Genomic DNA, 13,364 nt, shown 5'->3' with positions numbered 1-13,364 from the left:
CAACGAACCATTACATGCTGCTGACAGCTTCAGTCGCACCTCTCCTAGAACATGTGAGAAAAAAATTGCGAATCTGATTCTTCGTAACTCCAGAAATATGTGGGTGCCTGTTTTAATGTGTGGGGTTGGCTGCATGCAATTATAAACTTGACAGTGCTACCTGTAAGTGTTGTTGGTGTGAGGTGAAGGTTTGCCTGAGAGCAGCAGACCACAGAAGCAGCCAGAGTGCTGAAATACGCATCATTAGCACTATTCAGAAAGGGTTTGTTGGGAGCTGTGGGAGCATTATGTCTGTGCACTTTCACAACAATAAGAAGAAAATAGTCTGAGGGTTTTTTTTTCATATTGTTTGGACAGGAACAGAAATCTCCCAATCATATTATTTACCTCTTTGTACTCAGCATTCACATCTATAGTGCTTCCAACATCTTATTCTTACCAGTTTGAGGAAAGCTATTTCCTGTTGCAGCATGATGGTGCCTGGGCACACACACAGAGATCCATTAAAAATTGGTAGACTTAACTGGACAGCACAGGGTCCTGACCACAACCTCATCCAATATGTCTGGGATGAATATAAAAGCTTATTTCCTGTGTCTGAGTGGAAGCAAACACCTGCAGCCAGGTTGTACAAGCTTGAGGAAAGTCTTACCTGCAGAGACTCTCATAGCTGCAGATTAATATTCTTGATGTGCAGTCATTTCTATAAAATCTCTATAGAGTATAGCGGTTGGTATTGGTGATGACAGAGTCTGACATTCCTGTGCTGGATGGTTTAGGGGTTTCACAGGAAAACAGTGTGTTTGTCCAAAATCAGCCTGTTCATGATACAGTGCACTACATTACTGTCATGTTGTTTGTATGAATTCTCATTAATATTATCCATTATATAGTGCACCCAGGCGACAAGGTGGTGCAGTGAGGCTGCTCTAGCTTCTGCCCACAGTCCAGTGTATAGAAAATGAACAGATAATATACACAAAAAGTCAACAATGGCATGAAAACAGTAGCATCAAAAGACTCAAAAAAATGCTAATGAAGTAGATCTCAACATACTGCTCGCTACTGAGTGTGTGTTGAGTAGACAGTCTGGTGATTTCCAAGACAACCAGTGTCTTGTCCTAGTACCAGTAGAGCATGCTGACCTCTAGCTGCAAAGCTGGCGTTACATCTCCCAGCCCCTCCATTTGCTTAAGTGTTCTTTAACTAGCGCCTTGTATGGCAGCTGTACCACCGCTGGTGTGAGTGTGTGTGTGAATGGATGCATGAAAGACACATTGTAGAGCGCTTTGGAACCTAAAGTTAAAAAAGTGTTATACAAATGTGTACTTTTTGCTATTTACACAGATCATCCTCTTAGCGTAGCTCCACTTTTAGGTGTCAGGTGGGGAAACATCCATCCATCCATTCTCTATACACCGCTTTATCCTCACTAGGGTCGCGGGGGGGTGTTGGAGCCTATCCCAGCTGACTTGGGCGAAGGCAGGGGACACCCTGGACAGGTCGCCAGTCTGTCGCAGGGTTACATATACAGACAAACAATCACACCTACGGGCAATTTAGAGTGATCAATTCCCCTCAGCATATTTTTGGACTGTGGGAGGAAGCCGGAGTGCCCCGAGAAAACCCACGCATGCACAGGGAGAACATGCAAACTCCATGCAGAAAAATCCCAGGCCCAGGGATTTGAACCAGGGATCTTGCTGCAAGGCGAAAGTGCTAACCACTATGACACTGTGCAGGTGGGGAAACATGGCATGCTATTATTTTTGTAAAGGAGTCAAAAAAAAAAATCAGTGTTTGTCCCAGTCCTTTGTGCTGATTGCAGGTGTTTATCAAAAAAATCTATTTCATTTCAATTTTGGCACCGCTTCATAATAATAATAATGGATTAGATTTATATAGTGCTTTTCAAGGCACTCAAAGCGCTTCACAATGGATCCATTATTCATTCACTCACACATTCTCACTCTGGTGGTGGTAAGCTACATTTGTAGTCACACCTGCCCTGGGGCAGACTGATGGAAGTGTGGCTGCCAATCCACGCCTACGGCCCCTCCGACCACTACCAACATTCACACGCATTCATACACCAGTATGAGAGCAGCACTGGAGGCAAGGCGGGTAAAGTGTCTTGCCCAAGGACACAACAGCACATGACTTGGTGGGAGCAGGAATCGAACCGCTGAACCTTCGATCATTGGACGACCTGCTCTACCACCTGATCCACAGCCGCCCCTCATGAATGGATCTTTTGTCATTTTTGAAGCAGGAACAACAACAGTAAGCTGTTTGATGAATGGCTGCAGGCAACAGGCAGCAAACCCAGAGATACTTAAAAACAATCAAACTGGGTTCATATCTACTGGTCAGATGGGATCTTTCGGTGTGGAGTTAGTATGTTCTCTCTGTCTGGGTTTTCTCTGGGGGCTCTAGCTTCCTCCCACAGTCCATTTAAAGCCTCTTATATTACCTCTAGTGGTGATGCAGACCATTGGTGTCATGTCTTTTTGGACCTGTGGGTTGTGGGGTTGGGCATCCCTAAATTAAGTCTTCTTCAGGTGTTTTCTAACATGACTTGATCAGATTGGGATCTGGAGGGTCTGGAGCCTTATTCAGTGCTTTGGCTTTATTCTCCAATCCGCTCTTTAGCAGTTTCTGCGGTGTGCCAGGAAACATTCTGCTGGAGGAGGCTACTGGCGTTGAACACAGTTGCCAAGCAGGGAGACTCGGTGGGTAAACACTGTGTAGGTGTGCGAGTCAAAGTAACATCCACATTACATTAGAACAAAATTATGAATGTTGTACTCTTTAACTGTAGTGGTTTTAATGTTGTGGCAGATCGGTGTATACATACAGTCAATGGTTTGGTCATAATGGATAAGAAAGCAGATGATAATGCATCCAAACAAATCTGCAGCTATGTGTTTTTTAATGCTTATATTTTACAAGAAAAATAAGCTTTAAATTCATACTGTATTTGCTGCATCTGTTTCTAGTTATAACAAATAATGATTAATTATAGTGAGGGTAAACCGAGTTTGATACTATTTTAGTGAGAAGTTATTTGTGTTCATTTGTAAAAAAAAAAAAAAAAACTCCTTAATTTTTCTCAGTGGTTTCATGAGTTTATATTCACTCTCAATTATTTAAATGTTGACTAATTAATTAAATAGCAATTATATCTTTGTTAACTGATTCAAATTCTATACTGAAGTATGCAACTGCAGTGTGGACCAAAATATTGGATTTGTAATTAAAGTCTAAATGAACATCCTCCAACAAACAACAGAGTAATCCTGTAGGTGATAATTATCTATCACAATATATTCACCGTGCAGCACAGCATGCTCTCATCTCCAAGCAGCAAACAATTATAGAAAAATAAAAGAAGCATGAACAAATGATCATGGCTAATATTGCATGCAAAAACAATCAAATGTGAAGCTATGAAGCAGAACTAAATGAAACTGTGTCCCTCTGGGTTTACTTAGTTGTCGGATGTCTGAAAAATGTTGACGTCAACTGAGGGAGTGTTGTGAATATTTCTGCTGTTGTTAAGGGTCGACCCACTGCTGTCATTCACATCAGGCCCCGGCGTGTCGTTTTTGTCTTTATATCTGATCCCAAAAAGACTGCAGATTTTCTTCAGCAACAGGTCGACACTCTCCTCCTCCTCCGAGGGCTGAGAAGGAGAGAAGATTCAGAATCAATAAATTAAAAATAAATATTGAACAGATGCTCTTGACATTACATGTTACTGAGGACAAATTATGTAAAGACTTCTTTTGACCACTGATCCTACTTAGCAAAAAAACCTATTCTTCTTGGCAGTGTGTCATACAGACATCTCAAAATATTGCAATGCATTTCAGGTATTGCAGTAACTGAGAAACACAACGCCCCCACCAAGAATAAAACTACAAAGTAATTGTCTCCCCTCTGTTACACTTGCCTTTGTGCTACGGCTCTAAAATAACAATGCTGGGAATAGAGCCGGGTTGTTAAAATCCAAACACCTCTTTGTTTATGGATAATATTCAGAGCTTTCAAAAACCACTAAGCAGAAGTTGGGATAAAAGCCACATTGTTTAAATGCAGATGATATTAATTAACACTGACAAATACGACTCGGGTTGAAAACACATTAACTGGAATTCCCTGCTGGTCTAGGGGCATTCTGTTGTTTTAACATTTTTGCAAATGGTTTTGCTCCAGTGTTTGATTCTTCTGATTGGTATTCTGCTGTGTTATTGAAGGCAATGTATTTTAGAGGAATCAGGACAATGTGTGTAAATCTTGTGATCGTCAGTGCAAGGCCAGGACTTTCTTAAAGTTGTCAAATGATGGAGTCTGATAGTAGAGAGAGATAGGTAGCGAGTTAACACATTTAGGTAGTTAGCATGTGGCAGATTTACTGTTCATCTCACTCCCACAACCCACTTTTACTCCACTATGCTGGAATAATGTTGCATGTGTGGATCAATCTGAGCCACTTTGTTTTCCATTTACATGGCTGGATATAAAAACTTTCTTGTTAATGTTTTTTTTTTTACAGCACAAACAAAGGACAGACATTTTTCCATTCATCATCTATCCACCACTCAATCCTCATTAGGGTCGTGGGGGGCTGGAGTCTATCTCAGCTGACTTGTGGTGAAGGCAAGGGGCATCCTGGACAGGTCACCAGTGTATCGCAGGACTACATACACAGACAAACAATCACACTCACATTCACGCCGACAGACAGTTTAGAATAATTAATTAACCTCAGTATATTTTTGGATTGTGGGAGGAAGCTGGAGTACCCGGAGAAAACCCACGTATGCACAGGGAGAACATGCAAACTCCATGCAGAAAGATCCCAGGAAGATGAGGACGCAAACCAGGGATCTTCTAGTTGCAAGCTGAAAGTGCTAACCATCACGCCACTATGTAGCCCCAGAGCAGACAGACCTTGTATATTACAAAAAGTGTAATGGGTTAGAATCACATACTCAAGCTTTAAATTACACCAGGAAGTATTATTGTGTATACTGGATTGTACAATATCTCTTCATTTTCACCAGTGAATGAGATAACGAAAAAACTCTGCAAACCTTTCAAACCCTTGAGTCTACGAGGTTTTGCTACTGAGCTAATAGATGTGTGACATTACCAGCCTTACTTCACTAAAAGTATATGCTGGACTACAATGAAGATGTTAGAGAAAAGACTTCTACTGAACAAGGACATTGATAAGGCACAGAAAATATGGTTCGTTCTCTCTAAGTTTAATAAGCCAGCATTTTTCTTCTCAGAGTTAAACCAATCAGGATCAGGTCTGACTCAGCAATTTTTAGGTCCAATAAGAAGTAACAACCCTGGAAAACGTACATTTTCTCTTGGCCCTGAAAGAGGTTTAACACAAGCGTTTCTTTCAGTTGGAACATAGACGCACACATCGGGGCCACCCTAAAATGCTGTGCAAGCTTCTGCAGTGAAAAATAATCCATCCATTTATTTTCCTTTCACCACTTTATCCTCTGTGGGGTTGTGGGAGGCCTGGAGCCTATCCCATGGAAAATAATGGAAAATATAATAAGACTGTACTAAAAAGGAGCAATAAAACTAAAAGGAGGCAATATGGTCAGGGAATAAATATAAGCAGGAGGCACTTTAGAACCTCCGCCATGCCCCTTACCTGCTGTCTGTAAAGTTATTACCTTACACTTTTATTCACAAGAAACATATCCATTTTCCATTCCAATTGGTAATTATAGTGTATGGAAAAAATGCAGAAAACTACTCTTTTGAAGTCTCAAGTTTGGAATTTGGCTGTTACTATTTTTTGAAACTGTATGTGACAGGTGAGGAGTAAATATCACTGAGAACTGGAGGACACAACACAAATCCATACAGTAACGACTTGACAATCACAAGGTACCCATGCCCTAAAACATACCCAGCTGTATCTTCTATTTTACTCTAAATGGGACCATTAATAAAAGGAGGAAAAATAATAATGAGTGAGACCATAAACTCATGAAAAAAAATATTTGATGAAGTCACAGACAAAGTGACGAGTGGGCTATTTTTCTTTTCTTTTAGACTTTTTGCAACCACAGGAGTCGCCCTCTGCTGGCTGTTAGAAAGAATGCAGGCTTAAGGCACTTCTGTATTGATTTCAATTTTTAGACCCGAGGGCGACATCTATCTTTTAAATACACAATTAAGCCATTTCAATTTTTAATCACAGTCCATATTCCCTGGGTGAGATGTCAGTCTCTCTCCCCAATGCACCCATGTGATTAACATTAAAGATCATACAGCATATCGCGGTGAGGACGTCAATGCGTCATAAATTAAAATTACTTTCTGCTGTTGACTGTTCATTTGCTCCTGAGCTCTGCTTTAGAAATAAGTTGTTTTTTCTCGTTGTATATAGACCTTCCTGACAGCTATTATGTCATTACATAAATGACTGTAGGTGCTTGTATATCTGCTACATAAAAACTTCAGTGTTTTCTCTTGTTGTACCAACCCGTACACAACAAGCTGCTGCAGTCCACTTAATCTGATCACACAGATAGAGAGTAGGCTGTAACTCAAAATAAAGGTGATAGATAGCAGTACGACATATTTATTATTGCAGGTTTTGCTGATGAGTATAAAAAATAGTTTATTGTTACAGGACAAGACTGTCTCTTCATTGATCTTTCTGTTGACTGCTGATGTTATTTAGAGAGCTCAATTGCTTCTTATAAATGATGAATACAGTGAAAAAGTAGCGCTGTTGAAAATTAACGAATTGTGAGATTATACTCTGACCTGTCAAGGCATGAACTCTACAAGGTCTCTGAAGGTGACCCTAAGACTTTAGCAGCAGGTCCTTTAAGTCCTGGAAATTGCGAGACAAGGATCTGACTTGTTTCTCCTGCACATCCGTAAGATCATTGATCTGACTGAGATCTGGGGAATTTGGAGGCCACCTTATACCCTTTTTGACATTTTTCCAATCACTCCTGAACATTTTTTGCAGTATGGCACACCATCCTGCCGAAAGAGGCCATTGTTAGTCGGGAATTTCAATAAAGCGGGGTTCTTTGTTTGCAATACTGTTTAACCCTTTAAGACCTACCATTGTGCAAGTCCACTAAGTCATATTCTTACATTTTTTTCACACTGTGGTGGAATTTTTTGGAATATTTTTAATTGCTTTAGATCAATATAGTCCTTATATCCCAGCACTCTGAGATGTGGTGAAGGTTTTATATGCAAAAAGAAAAAGATGATCAGTCTGTCTTATCTGGTTTCAATTCTACCACCAAACAAACATAAATATGCAATCGTAACACCGGCGCTATGCTGGGCTCTATAGGGGTAAGTATGTGGTATGTGTATAATGTGCACTTCTGACTCACTGTTCACCTTCATACTAATATGTCCAACTCCTGACCAGGGCCCTTAGTAATGTGAATCAATGTTATATACTTAATTCATGATTTCTAATGTTGTGACTGGTTTAATGACGATATATGTACAACTATCTATCAATCTATATCCATATATATATATATATATATATGTGTGTGTGTGTGTGTGTGTGTGTGTGTGCAGTTTATTCAGGTGATTCTTAGTTCCTACTAATGTTTTGCATTAAGATTTAAACACTTCATGTCTGCATGTTTTTATTTCTGTCATGATCCTACATGCATTTGCATTACTGTAAAATAAAAATAGTATATCACTTGATATCCAAGTGTCATGGGTATCATGAGACTAGCGTTCTGTATGTTCAGAAAGATGAAAGAGCTCATCACTCAGAGGTTTATATTCAGCAAAACAATGGTATGATACCACTTTCACTATCTAAAACAAGAAGAATTTCAGATTTAATCTGACAGTGGGCCTCCATCAAACAGAACTGCAGCTGTGCCTGCCACATTATAGAGAGAAAAATGTGAGAAGGACATATTACTGTCAACATCCAGAAGCTTTTGTGTCGGTCCTCTTGTCTTCAGCAGCAAACCCCTACAGTAATCATGTTCAAAGCTGCATTTTTGTCCAACTTCTATTTACTTTCCTCTTAAAAAGGATTCTAGAAGTGTCAACTACAAGAACTGATTAAAGAAATACAAAGTGATTGAGCAATTGCTTTGGGGAAAAAAAGATCAGCACAGGATCTTAAAACACACACAAAATCAAGAAGTCTGGTCAACTGTTCTGTGAAACTAAAGCTTTTTCTTAATACCAGCCTTGGACTTTGGAGGACATTATAAGGCAGCTTGTCATTCAATCGGGACATGCATGCATATTAGAGCACTGTTTGTCTTTAGAAAGAGTCACTACTTCACTTTTGCCTCTCTCTGTGTCATTATTAAAGGAAGAATGAATACTGTAGAAGTGTACATGAACACCAACTGTATTCTGCTTACACCTGCAACAGCACCGTGGCCCTGTTGTTGCTTTGGATACATTTAACCACTTTCACGCTGATTTGTTTGTAGTCAAGCACCCACACAGCTGTGTGTGATTTACAGTCATTCTACAGATGAATTGGTGGTTAGAATTTGTAGATGGTGACTTTTCTTTACAGCTGCACTCAGTAATGCCAGTTAATTCCCAAACAGTGCTCGCAATAGCAAACGTGTTGGCAAGCAGCTGTTTTAGTTACAAACACAGCAGATGTAGGTAATCGTTCACATTTATGTGAAATCCTGACGTAGATTCAATATTGTTTCTCATGTTTGCTTTGAATGGTGTCTGCATGCACCTGATGGAAATATGTCTCTTTGACTGCTAATTTATCTTCTATTGTACAAAAAAGACCCTAAAGCTGAGTGGTGCGGCAGAAATGTATATATTTGTATATGCCAACCATTAGTCTGTTTTTGCATTTACTTCATACACAATGAAAACTTTATGGTTCCTTATATTCCATATTGCTTTTGCTTGTGCATAAGAACAGATTAAAAAAAAAATAGATGTATTTCTACAGTGTGCATAAGTGTGGAACAGGCAGCTACTGATAATTCTAATTGTCTATTTTCTGATTTGTCTGCGTTTTGCTGAATTACAAACTAGTACAATTATAGAAAAACAGTATTCTAAGCACATAAAAAACTCTGAGGAAACAAAGTTTCCTGCGCAGTCGATACATTCTGTCACAGTCAACTGACCAGATTAGAAAACAGCCTCTAACAGCTTTATCTTGAAGGCATGCAAGTAAACATTTTTCATATAACTAAATAAATAATGTACGCATTGACTTGACATTCAGTCTCATTTGGAATACTCCAATAGTAGTTAAAGACCTGCATGTCTTTAACTTCATGTACTTAAAATATCAAAAATAAAAACAGGACTTCTAATAGAAAATGGCACATGTGATATATTATTAAATATGAAAATATTGGATAATATTTTGTGAAAGCTGCATTGTTCTCTCCTGTGAACAACCTTATGACAGTTTAACAAAGGTCTATACTCTACCTTTAAATAATTAGATCAACAAAGATCAGACAGATCATGTGTAGTAAATGAAGTTTTTTTTTTCCTGCTCCTATGATTGTGGTCATTTTGTGTTTATGGATGTTTGTCTGAGAGACTTCCAACAGGGTGTACACACCCTGCCACCATAATTAATGAGTACATCAACCATGTCAGGTATTGAACAATGGACAGTGGGAATGTATGTTTGACTGATTTCACCTCAGTGGTGGATTCTAGCTTTTGTCATGACTTCCTTCAACTGACCTGGACCAGACATCCAGCTGTTACTCAGAAAGTTTATTCAAATTCAGTTCTATTTAAATTGACTTTAGTGCCTCGAAAGTTTCAAGAGCCATGATGCCATAGGATCAATGCAATTTATTTTGTCACTTGTTACCCCTTGGATTGTGACTGGGATCTGCTAAGTTTGCTTTCACATGTACACAAACTCAACACTGATCTTGTAGACAGAATTGTTGGGAAATGGGATATTTGTCAAACAGCTAATTATGACTCAAATCAGTGCACTGCGCAGTGTATGTTTGCTGTAAACCGTTTAGAATTCATATTTAGTGTAAATGATTTTTTTTAAAGTAATGATGTGCCACAAATCTTACCTTGTGATATATTTGCTCCTGGTTGAATGCAACAAGGATCACTGAAACGAGGAGATTGAGCACCACAAACGACATGAACACAATACAGGAACCGATGACGAATCCACCGAGCACAGGCGAGTGGTTCAAGACCTAGAAAACAGCACATCAGAGAGTCATTTGGAACCACATCAGAAAAGAGGGAATGAAAAAAAACCTTGACGACACAGATCTTGGTCAGAGATTCATCCTGTTACACCAGAAAATCTCGAATCTAAACATTATGTGCTAAAAAATATCGCATCTTTCAACAGTGGAACACATTACCCACCTCACTGTAGTTGAAAATGCCGATCTGCAAACCGATGATGCTCAGAACAGCATCCACTAGAGTTTTATAAGATGATATCTCCCAGCCATAGATCACGTTGCACTAGAAAGATTACACGACCACAGGTCATCACAGGAACGGCTGCAATCATTTCTGTCCATCACAACATTCAGTTTTGATTAAGTTGACAATTTTGTTGATAATGGTGACTTCTTTACTATTTTATACACTTCATTCCATATTGAACTTTAAACCACAGGAAATACAGCTTAAATGACAAGAATATAAGTCAGGAATACATAAAAGATAGCTTATAGAAGCACCGCAAATATCATACAATCTTGAAATACCAAAGTCACTGGTCAGGATACTCACTGCTATGGAATACGCCGCCAGCATGATCACAATGACCACAAGAAAATCAGATATGTCACTCCAGGCTCGCTGCAGTGCAGCTGTGATCATGTTCATCTTGGGGTTCAGTCTGAGCAGATGCCACATTTTGACAGTGGCGAGCAGTACCAGGAAGGCGATCAGATACTGAAGCAGTGAGTCCACGGTGGCTGTCTCATGGAAACTGACAAACCTACACAGGCAGTAAAGATGTCCATCATATAAAGTGAAGGAATAAAATAACAAACAAAACCGTATAATGATGACGGAGGCACTGGCGAGGCAGTATTGTGTATATTGGTCTCACTGGTCTTTATGGTTTTGGTAGTAGGTTATATCACGGTCCCCGAACACGTTCCTCATGATGAAGACAGCCAAAGCACTCCAGCTCAGTAGGATGATAGTCAGCTCCAGAAGATTCCACTTGTTCTTGAAGTAAGCGCACCGCTGCTGCTTCATTAATTTGCCCTTTGCAGGAAAACGAACAAGAGCTAATTGCTGTATATGACGCCACAGGAGCTGGTTTGTGTGCAAGAGCATTACATTGAAAATTAAGCATGAAAAAGTGCACAAAAAAAACTAAGGATTTGCATCACTGGCCTGAATGTGAATGTGTGAATAAAGTCATTCAGTAAATATTCACAAAAATAACATTTTAGTGTGATTGTATTAAACTAGATGCTTTTACTTGCACTGCTGTTTGGGCATATTTATTAGTATTTCTGTAACCATCACATCAAATAAATAAACTTTTTACTTGTGACTATGTCAGTTTATACCTTGTCAAATGTTTGCATCTCTTATTAAAAGTATTGTAATATTATTTAATATGCATGATTTATGTGCAGTCCCCTAAAACTTTATTCTCTGGTGAACTTCAAATAGATGCACACATGCTACTTGTATCACATCCTGTCAAGTACAATTATATTACATGTTCATTTAAGTGCACCCATGTGGATCACCAGAACAACGGTCACAAAAAAGGACAGCAGGATGCTATTATCTAAAACATCACAAATAACGGTGAACACGTACGACCATAAACCAAAAGGACTTTGGAGAAACTGAAAAAATATCAGTACAATAGGACTGAGTGCTCCATGTGGAAGGAAATTACAGAGAGAGAATTAATATTATTACATCCACAAATGGCCTTTCTATTATGTTACGAAAGAATAAACCTGAATAGCGTCTGACAGCTGCTCTGAGTCAGAACAGCTGGTCATATTGGTTTCAGAGTGACAGAAAAATCTGTTTCTGAAGTCTGATTTGTTGACCGTATGCACAGTGGCTTCATCAGCTCTTCAACCCCTGTCAGTCTCTTAATCTTAATAATCCTCTTGTTCAGTTCCTGTCACTGCAGCGAACAGCAAGGGTGTGTTCTGGGAAACATTTGGTCAGGAAATCAAAAATTAATAAAGCAAGCCCTGCCATGTTTGTTAATCCCTCAGTAAATACAGAAACCTCTACTCGTCTCACTGAAAAAAATAATTTGAAATGATGTGTGGACGACAAGAACCAAGCAATTAGCGGGCATCCCGAAGTAGTCACGCTAGGATTTACCTGCAGGAACATGTAATAGAGGATGAAAAGCAAATAAATGATCTCAGCAACCATAACGAAGATGTAAAGACCACCAGTCGACTGGTAGAGACGAACACTCTGTAGCTGACTTTGGAACTGAAATGCTCCTGTAAAGCAAGAAAAAAAGAACTAGTTTTAAAAACACAAAGGGCAGCATGGTCACATTCATAAAGTGTGAAGGCATGAAAAGTAAAACAACCACCAAGGGCATGAAATAATGTTTTTGCCAAAACCACTTGCTTCTGTGTGTTATTGCTGTCGCTACCTGTGTCAGTTTCCAATGTTAATAAGTGTTAAGGGGTTTTTCCTGCTTTAAAGGACCTCATAGGCTGGAGAGACAGAGACTAGAGTTTGTGTTGTTGCTGTTTCCAAGTTATTTTTTCATCTTTAATCACTGTTTGGTTACATATAGCACCAAAAGTACTTGGTTAAGTTTACAATGAGTGTCAATGTATGAGTAAAATATAGCATTTTATGACCTAAATCACATGTTACAAGGCTACAGTGATGGCAGTGGTGGAGAACATCTGTTTCTCGACTCATTGTGTCTATTTCTGACATTCCCTTTTATATATATATATATATATATGGCACTACTGTAGATGTTTAAAATGACACTAAAGGCTACCCAAGGAGTTCTGACAAAGTAGTAGTACAAGAGCAGGCTCAAATAAACTCAGACTGCAGTCTAAATTCTAATGGTACATTCAGTATCTTTCAGAATAGCACTCCTTACCGACAGCTGTGGTCTCCAGTAAGAGTGTGACAATACAGAAGAGGTTGACATTTGCATTATAAACGGTGAATTCGACAAAGACGGCCCTTGTGTACATATCCAGCCACTTATTCCTCAACAGGTACTTAAGGGTGCTGTAGATGAAGAACACAGGAATATTTTACCTGCACACCTTTGCCATGGCTTTTTTTATTTCAAGACATCTATTTTATTAGAGGCATCTATTCTCAAATGGAAAACCTTACAT

General features: G+C 39.1%; 1 protein-coding gene across 1 annotated transcript in view; it reads right to left on the bottom strand.

The window, feature by feature from the left end:
• Window positions 1–3,077: 3,077 nt before the first annotated feature.
• The window catches only part of LOC110958211 (polycystic kidney disease protein 1-like 2), a 51,553-nt gene continuing 41,266 nt past the window's right edge, over window positions 3,078–13,364 (bottom strand). Inside the window, exons 22-28 of the mRNA XM_051959443.1 lie at window positions 13,118–13,251; window positions 12,361–12,488; window positions 11,102–11,262; window positions 10,777–10,987; window positions 10,402–10,503; window positions 10,092–10,223; window positions 3,078–3,685 (exon numbers count right to left, since the gene is read on the bottom strand). Of these exons, the coding sequence (XP_051815403.1) occupies window positions 3,491–3,685; window positions 10,092–10,223; window positions 10,402–10,503; window positions 10,777–10,987; window positions 11,102–11,262; window positions 12,361–12,488; window positions 13,118–13,251 (1,063 nt within the window). The 3' untranslated portion in view covers window positions 3,078–3,490. The remainder of the gene's footprint in view (window positions 3,686–10,091; window positions 10,224–10,401; window positions 10,504–10,776; window positions 10,988–11,101; window positions 11,263–12,360; window positions 12,489–13,117; window positions 13,252–13,364) is intronic.

Source organism: Acanthochromis polyacanthus, chromosome 14 (assembly GCF_021347895.1).
Source record: "Acanthochromis polyacanthus isolate Apoly-LR-REF ecotype Palm Island chromosome 14, KAUST_Apoly_ChrSc, whole genome shotgun sequence".
Taxonomy (NCBI): domain Eukaryota; kingdom Metazoa; phylum Chordata; class Actinopteri; family Pomacentridae; genus Acanthochromis; species Acanthochromis polyacanthus.
The sequence above is the reverse complement of the archived record's forward strand: the minus strand, read 5'-3'. Positions and strand labels throughout refer to the sequence as shown.